The sequence below is a fragment of the Hyla sarda genome, chromosome 7 (genome assembly GCF_029499605.1).
Source record: "Hyla sarda isolate aHylSar1 chromosome 7, aHylSar1.hap1, whole genome shotgun sequence".
In the NCBI taxonomy this organism is placed as follows: domain Eukaryota; kingdom Metazoa; phylum Chordata; class Amphibia; order Anura; family Hylidae; genus Hyla; species Hyla sarda.
This window is the reverse complement of record NC_079195.1, coordinates 75,481,643-75,493,703: the sequence shown is the minus strand read 5'-3', so window position 1 is coordinate 75,493,703 and position 12,061 is coordinate 75,481,643. Positions and strand designations below refer to the sequence as shown.

General features: G+C 41.6%; 1 protein-coding gene across 1 annotated transcript; it reads left to right on the top strand.

Moving 5' to 3' along the window:
- The first annotated feature begins 5,670 nt into the window (after positions 1-5,670).
- On the top strand, positions 5,671-11,812 carry CALHM3 (calcium homeostasis modulator 3). Its single transcript, XM_056532336.1, has 3 exons — positions 5,671-5,957; positions 8,137-8,392; positions 11,381-11,812. Exons 1-3 carry the CDS (start codon positions 5,671-5,673, stop codon positions 11,810-11,812), a joined length of 975 nt encoding a protein of 324 aa, XP_056388311.1.
- Positions 11,813-12,061: the final 249 nt, after the last annotated feature.

Sequence of the window (12,061 nt, the reverse complement as noted above, 5' to 3'; positions counted from 1 at the left end):
ATAAAATTAAAAAATACATTGCGGAATTGCTTTTTCACCCTCCAAAAAAAAAAAAATGCCATTCAATGAATTTTACGCTTCTCATTAAAACTACAATTCATCCAACAAAAGACAGGCTGTCATACATCTACATTGATGGAAAAATATACTGTGCAAATGGAAATGGAATACTTAAAGTGTACCTGTTGTTTACAAAAACTTTTTTTTATCATGAAGATAATAATATTACATGTATAGTTGTAATATAAATTGATTAAAACAATGTGTATATTTTTTGGGTGAAAAATGCTGTTCCTGCAGCTTTTTTTTTTATGTGTCTCTATGAGGAGACAAAATACAGGACATGTAGATGGGACAAGCAGGGCTCTGTGCAGATTCTTGGCTTGTCAATCATTCTGCTGCTGGAGGCATGTCATAGAGCCTCAATACACAGAGCCCTGCTTGTCCTCACTGTACAGAGCCCTGCTTGTCCTCAGTGTACAGAGCCCTGCTTGTCCTCAGTGTACAGAGCCCTGCTTGTCTTCAGTGTACAGAGCCCTGCCTGTCCTCAGTGTACAGGGTCCTGCTTGTCCCCTGTGTACAGAGACCTGCTTGTCCCCAGTGTACAGAGTCCTGCTTGTCCTCAGTGTACAGAGCCCTGCTTGTCCTCAGTGCACAGAGCCCTGCTTGTCCTCAGTGTACAGAGCCCTGCTTGTCCTCAGTGTACAGAGCCCTGCTTGTCCTCAGTGTACAGTGCCCTGCTTGTTCTCACTGTACAGAGCCCTGCTTGTCCTGAGTGCACAGAGCCCTGCTTGTCCTCAGTGTACAGAGCCCTGCTTGTCCTCAGTGTGCAGAGCCCTGCTTGTCCTCAGTGTGCAGAGCCCTGCTTGTCCTCAGTGTGCAGAGCCCAGCTTGTCCTCAGTGTGCAGAGCCCTTCTTGTCCTCAGTGTACAGAGCCCTGCCTGTCCTCAGTGTACAGAGCCCTGCTTGTCCTCAGTGTGCAGAACCCTGCTTGTCGTCAGTGTACAGAGCCCTATTTGTCCTCAGTGCACAGAGCCCTGCTGCAGGGAAAGACAGCATTTTTTCACCCATTTGTTTTACCAATGTATATTGCAAATATACATATAATGTTATTATCTACATTATTTAGACAGTTTTTGCAAATGACAGGTACACTTTTAGACAACTAAGCTGTGCGCCATCTATTAAATTTAAAATGTACAATTTAAAGGGGTATTCCAGTGAAAAACATTTTTTTTCATATCAACTGGCTCCAGAAAGTTAAACAGATTTGTAAATGACTTCTATTAAAAAATCTTACTCCTTCCAGTACTTATCAGCTGCTGAAGTTGAATTGTTCTTTTCTGTCTGACCACAGTGCTCTCTACTGACACCTCTGTCTGTCTCAGGAAGTGTCCAGAGTAGGAGCAAATCTTCATAGTAAACCTCTCCTGTTCTGGACAGTTCCAGAGACAGACAGAGGTGTCAGCAGAGAACACTGTGGTTAGAGCGAAAAGAACAACTCAACTTCAGCAGCTGATAAGTACTGGAAGGATTAAGATTTTGTAATAGAAGTAATTTACAAATCTGTTTAACTTTCTGAAGCCAGTTGATATGAAAAAAAATATTTTCACTGGAATACCCGTGATTTTTTTCATGAGGGTTACTCCAATTTTTAGGCAACTCTTAGGAAAGTTCAATGAAGTGACTGTGTGAGCAGAATGCTTGACCATTGTTCTATTCTCTCCTCCCCATTAAATCCCTGCAGCAAGAAAGAACAGGGGGCTTGGACAACCATTCTAGTAATTACAATTCTACTGTCCTGGTACCCAACAACAAGAGATTCCTACAATTCTATTCACCCCACAGATTGCAGACTTCTACTACAGAAATGACTAACAATCTCTCATTTTAGGCAAATGTTCATAGCAATGATGAGCAGAGCGCTGGCAGCGCCCGTCATGTGGATCCTTGTCTGCTTATTAGATGGAAAGCTAATAGTCTGTGCGTTCAGTGAGACGCTTGATCCTGACCAGTTTGGGGGATTTGATGACTTCCCTGAGTTCGAACCTTCAGTCCTTCTGGCTAAAGTGCCCTGTAAGAACTTTGACCTGCTCCGTCAATCCTCAACCAGGAAAGCAATGTCTAGGTTTCTCAAATTTTTATCACAGGTAAAAAAAACAAAAGTGTATATTTGCTATAGGGATGAAACATCAGAACAAGCCTTGAAATGCAGAGAATGTAAACACAAAGTATATAACAATATTGTGCAACTTTTAATTGTAATGTCAGTGTATTTACATAAGGCTGGACATAACTTTGAATACAATCCCTTTGTAGATATCTATCTCACTCACCCAGTTTATTTCAATTGTAACCTCTGTTTGTTTTACTGTCCGTAGATGTAGCAGAAGTGACTTTGTCTTCTCTCCTTTCAGGGTATTGGCTATATATCAGTTCTGACACTGATCTTGGTTGGTGCTATCGCACGTTTTGTGATCCCACTTTTCCACACACCAGAAACTCTGCAAGTCCGCTACTGGACCAAGTACTCAGACATGGAGGAGAAATGTTTTGAGGAGATGTGTATTGAGCACAACCATAAGCTTGCTGATGGGTGCATGAAGGGTTACTTTGAAGGGAAAACGAAGGAAAGGGAAGAGGAAGCTTATAATGGTAGAAGAAAACCCACTGATGTTCCAATGGAGACACTAGTGTTTGTGGACCAATGGTACAAATGTCGCCCCCCAATACTTGGAGCAGATATCCCAGATCATGAAAGCTAAATATATTATAAGATTCATATAGTCCATGAAGTTGAAGGTATAGAGTATCAATAGTCCAAAAACATGGCCTTACAGTTACATGGCCTACAGTTATATCTTATGCCAGTCTAAGTAAAGGACATAGTTGGAGCTCGCTTCATAGATGAGGGTGCCGGCTGCAATCAGCAGCCAACTCTCAACTCGACATCAGCAATCAGATTGATGTCAGTCACTTAACCACTTAAATATTGGGATCCATAGCAATCACAGCATTTAAATAGCAAAATGAGAGCTCCTGCTTCTTTCAGGTGTCCAGTCGGCATTCCCACACCATGATAACGGGATGCCAAATCAGTTACCATGGTTGTCAGAGGCCTTCTAAATGCATCTGTGTCTTCCACACTAACTCGGCTATTTCAGCTTGCCTCATGCAGATTATTCTAGTGTCAATCTAACTGATCAATGCAATAGCAGTGCATTGCTTTGAATAGTATAAGCCATCTAAAACATGATCAAAAAGCCCCATCAACTCCAAACCATGAAAACTACAGATCACAGTACAAATAAAAAAGTTATAGCAGGATAGGGAGTTTTTCTTTTTTTAAATGTTAGTTTTAATTTTTTTTATGCATAAGTTAATGTTTCATGGTAAAGCTCACTGTGTAAAAACAAAATCCCACAACATTTGATAAATTATTTTGCTTTCAATTTCACCCTACAAATAAATAATTGCTTTTAAGTTTGGCCATACATTCTGAACAAAATGAATATTGCAAAGTTCCCTAAAAAAAACAAGCCCTTATATGTCTCTTATATTTGGAAAAACAAGAGTTATGGCTCTTAAAAGGCGAGGAGGAAACAATTAAAATGCAAAAATGAAAATTGGCTGTGTCCTCTAGGGGTTAAAAAGGTTCAATATTTTACGCAACTTTACTCCACTGGTGTCATACGTATACACACACCAAAACAGAGAATCTTTGCCACATGTAAATAAAATAAAATGAATTTTAGCAAATAAGTTGACCACTTTTGATATGTACTGTATATCGGTTTGTAACAATAGAGTGTAAAGTTGGTGTGACTTACTGATTGACTTGGATTTAGACTGGTTTCCCCCCCCCCCCCCCCCCCCCCCCAGTAACTTCAGAACGTGCCTGGCACAGAAAAAAGTGACAAACTTATTTTGCTCAGGATTTTTAGACAACAACAGAAGAGGTGCACATTTTTCCATTATAGTTTTCTGCTGTGTCAGGTATCTGTATTAGTACCTCTCATTAAGGCTGGGTTCACTCGTACTATTTTTACAGAACATAGGTGAAGAGACAGCACTGCTCAGAATCACTTAGTAGTATTTTCAGTTGTGGAGTCGATCAGGGCTAGACGAACAGTCTTCCAATCCAATGTGTGAGTTGGTGGGGGTGCTAGGATATAATGTATAGCAACAAATCAATGAACTAGGCAATGAAGACTTTGCTCAGAGGCAAACAACTGGTGTCTTCGCACAACTTTATGCTTCATCCGGCCTCATTGAGGCCGGCTGTTTGCCTCTGAGCGCCATGCATGTCTGTTGCGAAGTCCCCGGTCGGTCCTGATCTGAGGAGCATTGAGTTGTGTACCCCGCGGTGAGTACGGATATGTTTTTTCAAGTGTTCATTGCCTAACTGTTACGCCGAGCGCTCCTGGTCCCTGTTCCTCCCCGGAGCGCTCGCGGCGTTCTCCTCTCTGCAGCACCCTGGTCAGACCCGCTGACCGGGAGTGCTGCACTGACACTGCCGACGGGGATGCGATTCGCATAGCGGGACGCGCCCGCTCGCGAATCGCATCCCAATACACTTACTTGTCCCGGTCCCCAGCTGTCACGTCCTGGCGCGCGCGGCTGCTACGTCTGACCTCGCCTCTGTCTAGTCCTTCTGTTCCACGTCTTCTCAGCAGTCAGCGAGGTTGAGCCGTTACCGGTGGATACGACCTGGTTGCTACCGCCACAGCAAGACCATCCCGCTTTGCGGCGGGCTCTGGTGAATACCAGTAGCAGCTTAGACCCGGTCCACCGGTACGGTCCACGCCAATCCCTCGCTGACACAGAGGATCCACATCCAGCCTGCCGAATCCTAACACTAACTCATAATATTTTGTTCGCTATTTTAGCCAAAGCCAAAAGTGGGTCTAAAACACAATAAAAAAGTGAAAAAATTTCCATAATAGTTTTTTGTGTGTCTTGAACCAACTTCTGCTTTTGGCTAAACATTCTGAACAAAATATTGTGTGAACCCAGCCTAATATATTAGCTAAAATGATGCTTGTCAATTGTCAATTTTACCTTTGACAAGCAACGAGAAAGGGTTTACTATTAGTTTATTATATAACACCAACTGTTTTGAGAAAACGTCAAAAAGAGTAATGCTAAAGGCATACAGGGGTCTACAGAGCAGAGATCTATGATGCTGTTTTAACTTTCTTTGAGATACTGAAGATGTAATATAGTAAACAAAAAAAAAAGAAAATCTGCATTTCTATACCTTTTCACAATTTATCACGTTTATTAGGCTTTATGTAAAATATAACAAAACAATTGTCCAATAAAAACAACTGAAAAGGTGTTGCAGTATAGTTTTTTATTGATATAGTTTTGTGTTCATTTTGTATTAGCATGTATCTGTTCTGTAAAAAGAGATGATTCCCTTTCAAGGGAATCATCAATGCATTCATGAGAGCAAACATTTGACTAGCTCATTTACCTACAAGTCTTTGGAGTCTACATCACAGACTACGAGAACATTTGCTGAAGCTTCATCCTGTAGACTGAACTACTCCCGGACCTTCACATCTAGGGAATAAATACTCCCCAACAATACATTTCAAAGCAGAAAAAGAGAAGTCTACAGATTGAATATCCATTATTTTGGAATAGAGAACAAGTCGGAACACCATGGATCGGTTTAAGATGGTATTTCAGTACTTCCAGTCAAACTCTGAGTCGGTGATGAATGGGATTTGTGGACTTTTGGCTTTGGCCAGTGTTAAAATCTACAATTCCTTTGATTTTAACTGCCCGTGTCTTCCTAAATACAACATGATCTATGGTATGGGGATTATGTTTGTGCCTCCAGTTGCCCTTTTTCTCTGCGGTCTTATAGTGAACAGACAATCGGTTATTATGATAGAAGAGTGGATGAGACCCGCTGGGAGAAGAAAGAAAAACCTGGCCATTGTAAAGTAAGTGATCACGTCCGATTGTGTACGGGCACATTCACACATACCGTATCCACGCAAGATTTAATTCTGCAGATATGATGCTGTGCTCAACTTTTTATTTATATTGATCTAACATCATCAAATCCTCAGCAGATACGGCATGTGTGAATATGCCCTAAAGAAAGGTTCTAAGCCTTTCAGTGTTCTATAAAGTCAGAAATACCTAAGATATAATAAAAATACATAACATTTAAAAAAAAACACTGTATTAAATTATAGAAATAGGGAGAAGAGGTGCTTCATTGAACTAAACTTATGAGACACTTATCCCCTATTTAAAGTGTCTGATTGCAGGTGGCCCGACCACTGGGGACCCTCATGATCTCCTGTACAGGGCTCATCCTACTTACCCCTCCTCAGTATGCTCCGGCCCCCACCTTCCTGGACGTGGGCAAGTGACAGCCTACTTAGCCTATCACCAGCTGCAGTGATGTCCCACCTCACATCCAGGAAGGTGGGGGCTGGAGAGCAACAAGGACATATAAGTTAGATGGGCCCTGTACAGGAGAATACAGGGGGGCACCAGCAGCGTTTTTTCCTATCCTAGGGATAAGTGTCTGATAAGTTAACTTCCTCGGAGTACCCCTTTAAATGTGCATGTTCTGTTTCAATGGTAAATTGGATCTAAGTGACTGACCTAGGCAAAGTATTACAACTATAAGCAACTCGTTCATACAATAAAGGGACAAAGTGCTCAGTATAATGTATAATTTGCACAAAACGTTACATCAACTAACATGATGATAAATCTACAGTAGATGTAGCCAATTTTTTTATAATCCAATCTTCTCAATGTTTCATTAGATGTGACTAGTTGTAGATCCCATATTCTTGAGGTCAATGCTACTTCTATTCAAAAGATAATGTTAGCTTAATTTCTGGTCCACTAACATTAGATATTCCATCTGATGCATCATATTTTAACAATTTTTTTACTCATACTTTCTGCTTGATGCTGATCAGCCCCAGAGGTCACATTCAATTTGTCCATTGGTTTGCTAATGCCCAACTAATTTCTACAGATACTTGATGTAATAAATATGACTCTCTGCTTTGGAAGCATTACTGTCATTTACATAAACTTTTAACATGTCATCCAGACATGTCAGTTGGATCACAGTCCTGAGACCTGCCGCGATTGTGAGTTATAGTTGGCTATAGCACAGTTGGCTGTCTGATCCCAATGATGCTCTCCATAGAATGTAATGGAGCACATTAGTTGGATCTGGTAGCCGAAGTACATGCTTCACCTGGCTAAATCTCACAATTGCATCAGGTCTCAGGACAGAGACTTGGTTTGATATTAACTTTTGTCTGGACGGCTAAAAGGTTTTCTACTTTTTGGGGGAAAAGAGTTTTTTTTTCATATTGTTCCCAGGTTTTCTTGTCTGCAAATCTTAGCTGAGAACAGTCAACAGTTGAAAATAAACTTGTAGTCCCCAACTAGACTATAAGAGATCTCATAGATTTAAGACTTTTCCTAAGAGCCTAGGCCAGCATAGATCACACTCCGGGAACAGGCAATAGGGAACATGAGTATTCATAGTTCCACAGTAGCGGCTTGTTTTGGTGACCACAATAATGAGAATAGCCAAATAATACCGTATGGTGACACAGATTAAAATTATGGAATTTACTAATGGTGCAATGCAAAATATATAGTAGTCTATTATTATTATCATCAATCATCTCTTGTTACCCTATGATCAAGCGCCTATTGGTGAAACATGTCAGTGTGTTATTCTTTTTTGTACCTGTTGTACCTGCATATTGATGTTTAAATCAAGCCATGTTTTATATATATAGGAAAGGTTACATAAAGGGGGGGGGGGGGGGTGAACAAAACCAGTCAATAGCTACTGTAATCTCTGAATGTCTAAAGTGCATAGAAAGTAGGGTGTGGCACTTATGTCTCCAATACCCAGAGATTTTAAAAGGGGGTAAAGTGATAGTAGGGGAGACTGATGAGGGAATGTTATACCAGTGTTGTGACTGACACAAGGGGAGGCGACTGGAGAGAAAGATAAGTCTGGCTGCTGCATTTAGGATGGACTGGAGAGCGGAGAATTTAGAGAAGGGAAGACCTATTACAGTACTTGAGGCAAGAATGAAAGTTGTATAATATAATTTGTGCTTTCAGATACATGTGCACCTCAGTCTTCACACGTGCCATGGTTGCTCCAGTGGTCTGGATTCTGACTACACTCTTGGATGGAAATTGTTTTGTTTGTGCCTTTAGTGGTTCGGTGGACCCAGACAAATTTCCAGGCTTTGCAAATAACACTTCACCAGAAATGCAAATCCTGCTCTACAAGGTGCCTTGTAAGGAGGACATCATGATCCGAAATAACACTTCAAGAAAAGCTGTTTCCAGATACTTGAAATGCTGGTCACAGGTAAATGATTTTCCTTTCAGAGAACACATTTTACTCTCAGCACAATTATATGTAATGTTTGAGTGATGAACCAAGATAACCTGAGAGGAGTCTTTACTTAGAACCTATTGCTTTTCATGCAACCACTGAAAAATATTCAGGAAATGTTTTACACAATAGTGTAGTTTACATAATAGTAAATACATAGATAAAAATTATTAACATCATATAAATAGGCATTTCTAGAATTTAAACATTCAAGATTTAGACCTTCAATGTTATTCATTGTGACCCCCTGTAACCCCAAATGATCATAAGAATGAAAGGACCCTTCCATACATTTTTCAAGTACAGTGACACATCCATGTTTGGCTGTGCCCGGTATTACTGCCTAGCTTCATTTTTAGGATTCCAGGACTCAGTCCACATTTAATCATTAGTAAGCTATCAATGTTTCCAACCCAGGAAAATGTTGCCTTTTTAAAACTTTGAAACTCTCTGCTTATAAGAAAAATGGACATCCCAAATAAATTATATATTGATTCATGTATACAATATGTCTACTTTATGTTTGCATCATAAAATTGACAAGTTTTTACTTTTGGAAGACATCAGAGGGCTTCAAAGTTCAGCAGCAATTTTCCAATATTTCAAAACATTTTCAAAATTGGAATTTTTCAGGTACCAGTTCAGTTTTGAAGTGGATTTGAGGGGCCTTCATATTAGAAATACCCCATAAATGACCTCAATATAAAAACTACACCCCTCAAAGTATTCAAAATGACATTCAGTAAGTGTGAATCTCTTCTGAGTATGGAAATACCCCATGTGTGGACGTTAAGTGCTCTGCGGCGCACTACAATGCTCAGAAGAGAAGGAGCGCCATTGAGCTGTTGGAGAGAGAATTTGGTTGAAATAGAAGTCGGGGGCCATGTGCGTTTACAAAGCCCCCCCGTGAGCCAGAACTGTGGACCCCCCCCCACATGTTACCCTATTTTGGAAACTACACCCCTCAAAGAATTTAATGAGGGGTGATGTGAGAATTTACACCCCACTGGCATTAGACAGATCTTTGGAACAGTGGGCTGTGCTAATGAAAAATTACATTTTTCATTTTCACGGACCACTGTTCCAAAAATCTGTCAGACACCTGTGGGGTGTAAATGCTCAATGTACCCTTTATTACATTACGTGGAGGGTGAAGTTTCCAAAATTGGGTCACACATTGGTATTTTTTTTTGCATTTATGTAAAATCCGCCACCCCTGTGCAAATCACCAATTTAGACCTCAAATGTACATAGTGCGCTCTCACTCCTGAGCCTTGTTGTGCGTACTCAAGAGAAATTGCGTTACAAATTTTGGGGGTCTTTTTTTCCTTTTACCTCTTGTGATAATAAAAAGTATGGGGCAACACCAGCATGTTAGTGTAATTTTTTTTTATTTTTTAACACTAACAGGCTGGTGTAGACCCCAACTTTTCCTTTTCATAAGGTGTAAAAGGAGAAAAAGCCCCCCAAAATGTGCAACGCAATTGCTCCTGAGTATGGAAATACCCCATATGTGGCCCTAAACGGTTTCCTTGAAATACGACAGGGCTCTGAAGTGAGAGAGCACCATGCACATTTGAGGACTAAATTAGGGATTGCATAGGGGTAGACATAGGGGTATTCTACGCCAGTGCTAAACTCCCAGCATGCCTGGACAGTCAGTGGCTGTCCGGAAATGCTGGGAGTTGTTGCTTTGCAACAGCTGGAGGCTGTTTTGGAAACTGACGCACGATACCTTTTCATTTTTATTGGGGGGGGGGGATAGTGTAAGGGGGAGTATATGTAGTGTTTTACCCTTTATTATGTGGTAGTGTAGTGTAGTGTTTTTAGGGATACATTCACACGGGCAGGTTTACGGTGAGTTACCCGCTAGAAGTTTGCGCTGCAGAGGAAAATTTGCCGCAGCTCTAACTTGATTGCCCATGTCAAACCTCCAGCTGTTGCAAAACTACAACTCCCAGCATGCACTGACAGACCGTTCATGTGGGAGTTGTACTTTTGCAACAGCTGGAGGCACACTGATTGGAAAACCTTCAGTTAGGTTCTGTTACCTAACTCAGTATTTTCCAACCAGTGTACCTCCAGCTGTTGCAATGTAGAGAGATGCAATGGAGATTTAGTTATACAACAGCTGGAGGTACGCAATTACAACTCCCAGCATGGTGAGAAAGCCATTTGCTGTTCGTGCATGCTGGGAGTTGTAGTTTTGCAAGATTTAGAGGGCCATGGTTTAGAAACCACCGAACAATCTCCAAACTGTGGCCCTCCAGATGTTGCAAAACTACAAATCCCAGCATGCCCAGACAGCAAACTGCTGTAGTTTTGCAAGAACCAGAGGGCCACAGTTTAGAGACCACTGCACAGTGATCTCCAAACTGCAACCCTCCAGCTGTTACAAAGCGATGTGCCGGGATGCCTGCTGAATGATTTCAGCAGGCATCCCGGTCTGATCCCCGACCGGCTAGTAGCGGGGACCAGAATTCCCACGGGCGTACCTACACGCCCTATGTCCTTAAGAACTCAGGATGTAGGGTGTATGCATACACCCTGCATCCTGAAAAGTTTAAAGGAATACTGTAGTAGAATATAACTCATCCCCTATCCGAAGGATAGGGGATAAGTTATAGATCGCTGGGACCCCCCAGGATCTCCTGTACGGGGCCCGGCAGTCCGCAGGAAGGAGGCATTTCGTCCCTGCATGATGCGGCAGCTGACTCACTACCTCCACATATTCCATAGAGATGGGGCATGTCTGCTGCGGCTTCCTACTCGGGACAGCAGGGGCGCTTCCTGCATACTGCCGCGGCCCCATACAGAAGATCGCGGGGGGTCCTAGCGGTTGGACCACCCCACGAGAATAAGTTATATTCCACTACAGTACTACTTTAAATACTTTGTTTTTTTTAATCCACATATCCCACAAAATGTTTCATAGTGTTTTTAATTTTCCTTTCTTTCTAGGCTTTAGGATGGGGTATTCTGTTGTGCCTTATTATCTTGGCATTCCTTGCCCGAACCCTCAAGCCCTGCTTTGACCAAACGTCATTTCTCCAAACTCGCTACTGGAGTAACTACATTGATATTGAGCAGAAGATCTTCGATGAGACTTGCTGTGAACATGCAAGAGACTTTGCCCACAAATGCATTCTTCATTTCTTCCACAGCATGCACAATGAGATGAAGGTGGCCCGCATGATGAAGAAGGAAGAGGAAGAGGAGGAAGACCACCTTCATGGAATCACTGACCATGAGCAAGTGAACAAACTCTTAAAGTCTTGGTACCAAAGCAAACCCCCACTGTCTCTAAATGTCCCGACTCATCGACAACATGTTAAAGGAAAAAGCAAGTGCTGCTGCCAGGATGACAACAATGGAAAACAAACAGATGTATGAAATTAATCTAGAGATCTGAAAACCCACAAAAATTGTATCCCAGCATTTCACTCCAAGCCTATCTATTCGAACACTTTTTCCTGGTTATATATAGATTCATTTAAAAAATGTAATACATTATGCACTGACTTTGACTTCAAGCCTATATCACACTCTAGAGCGGCATTCACAGTTCTGCTAGTTGGCACTGTAGTGTGGTACATAGGGGGACATTTCTCATTGTCTTTAGTGGGCGTTCCACAGTCACTG

Excerpts from the sequence above, each read along its gene's own strand:
- CALHM3 (XM_056532336.1), top strand. The coding sequence starts at position 5,671 with ATGGATCGGTTTAAGATGGTATTTCAGTACTTCCAGTCAAACTCTGAG. Across the intron at positions 5,958-8,136 it reads AAAAACCTGGCCATTGTAAA|ATACATGTGCACCTCAGTCT; the intron begins GTAAGTGATCAC and ends TTGTGCTTTCAG. Across the intron at positions 8,393-11,380 it reads ACTTGAAATGCTGGTCACAG|GCTTTAGGATGGGGTATTCT; the intron begins GTAAATGATTTT and ends CTTTCTTTCTAG.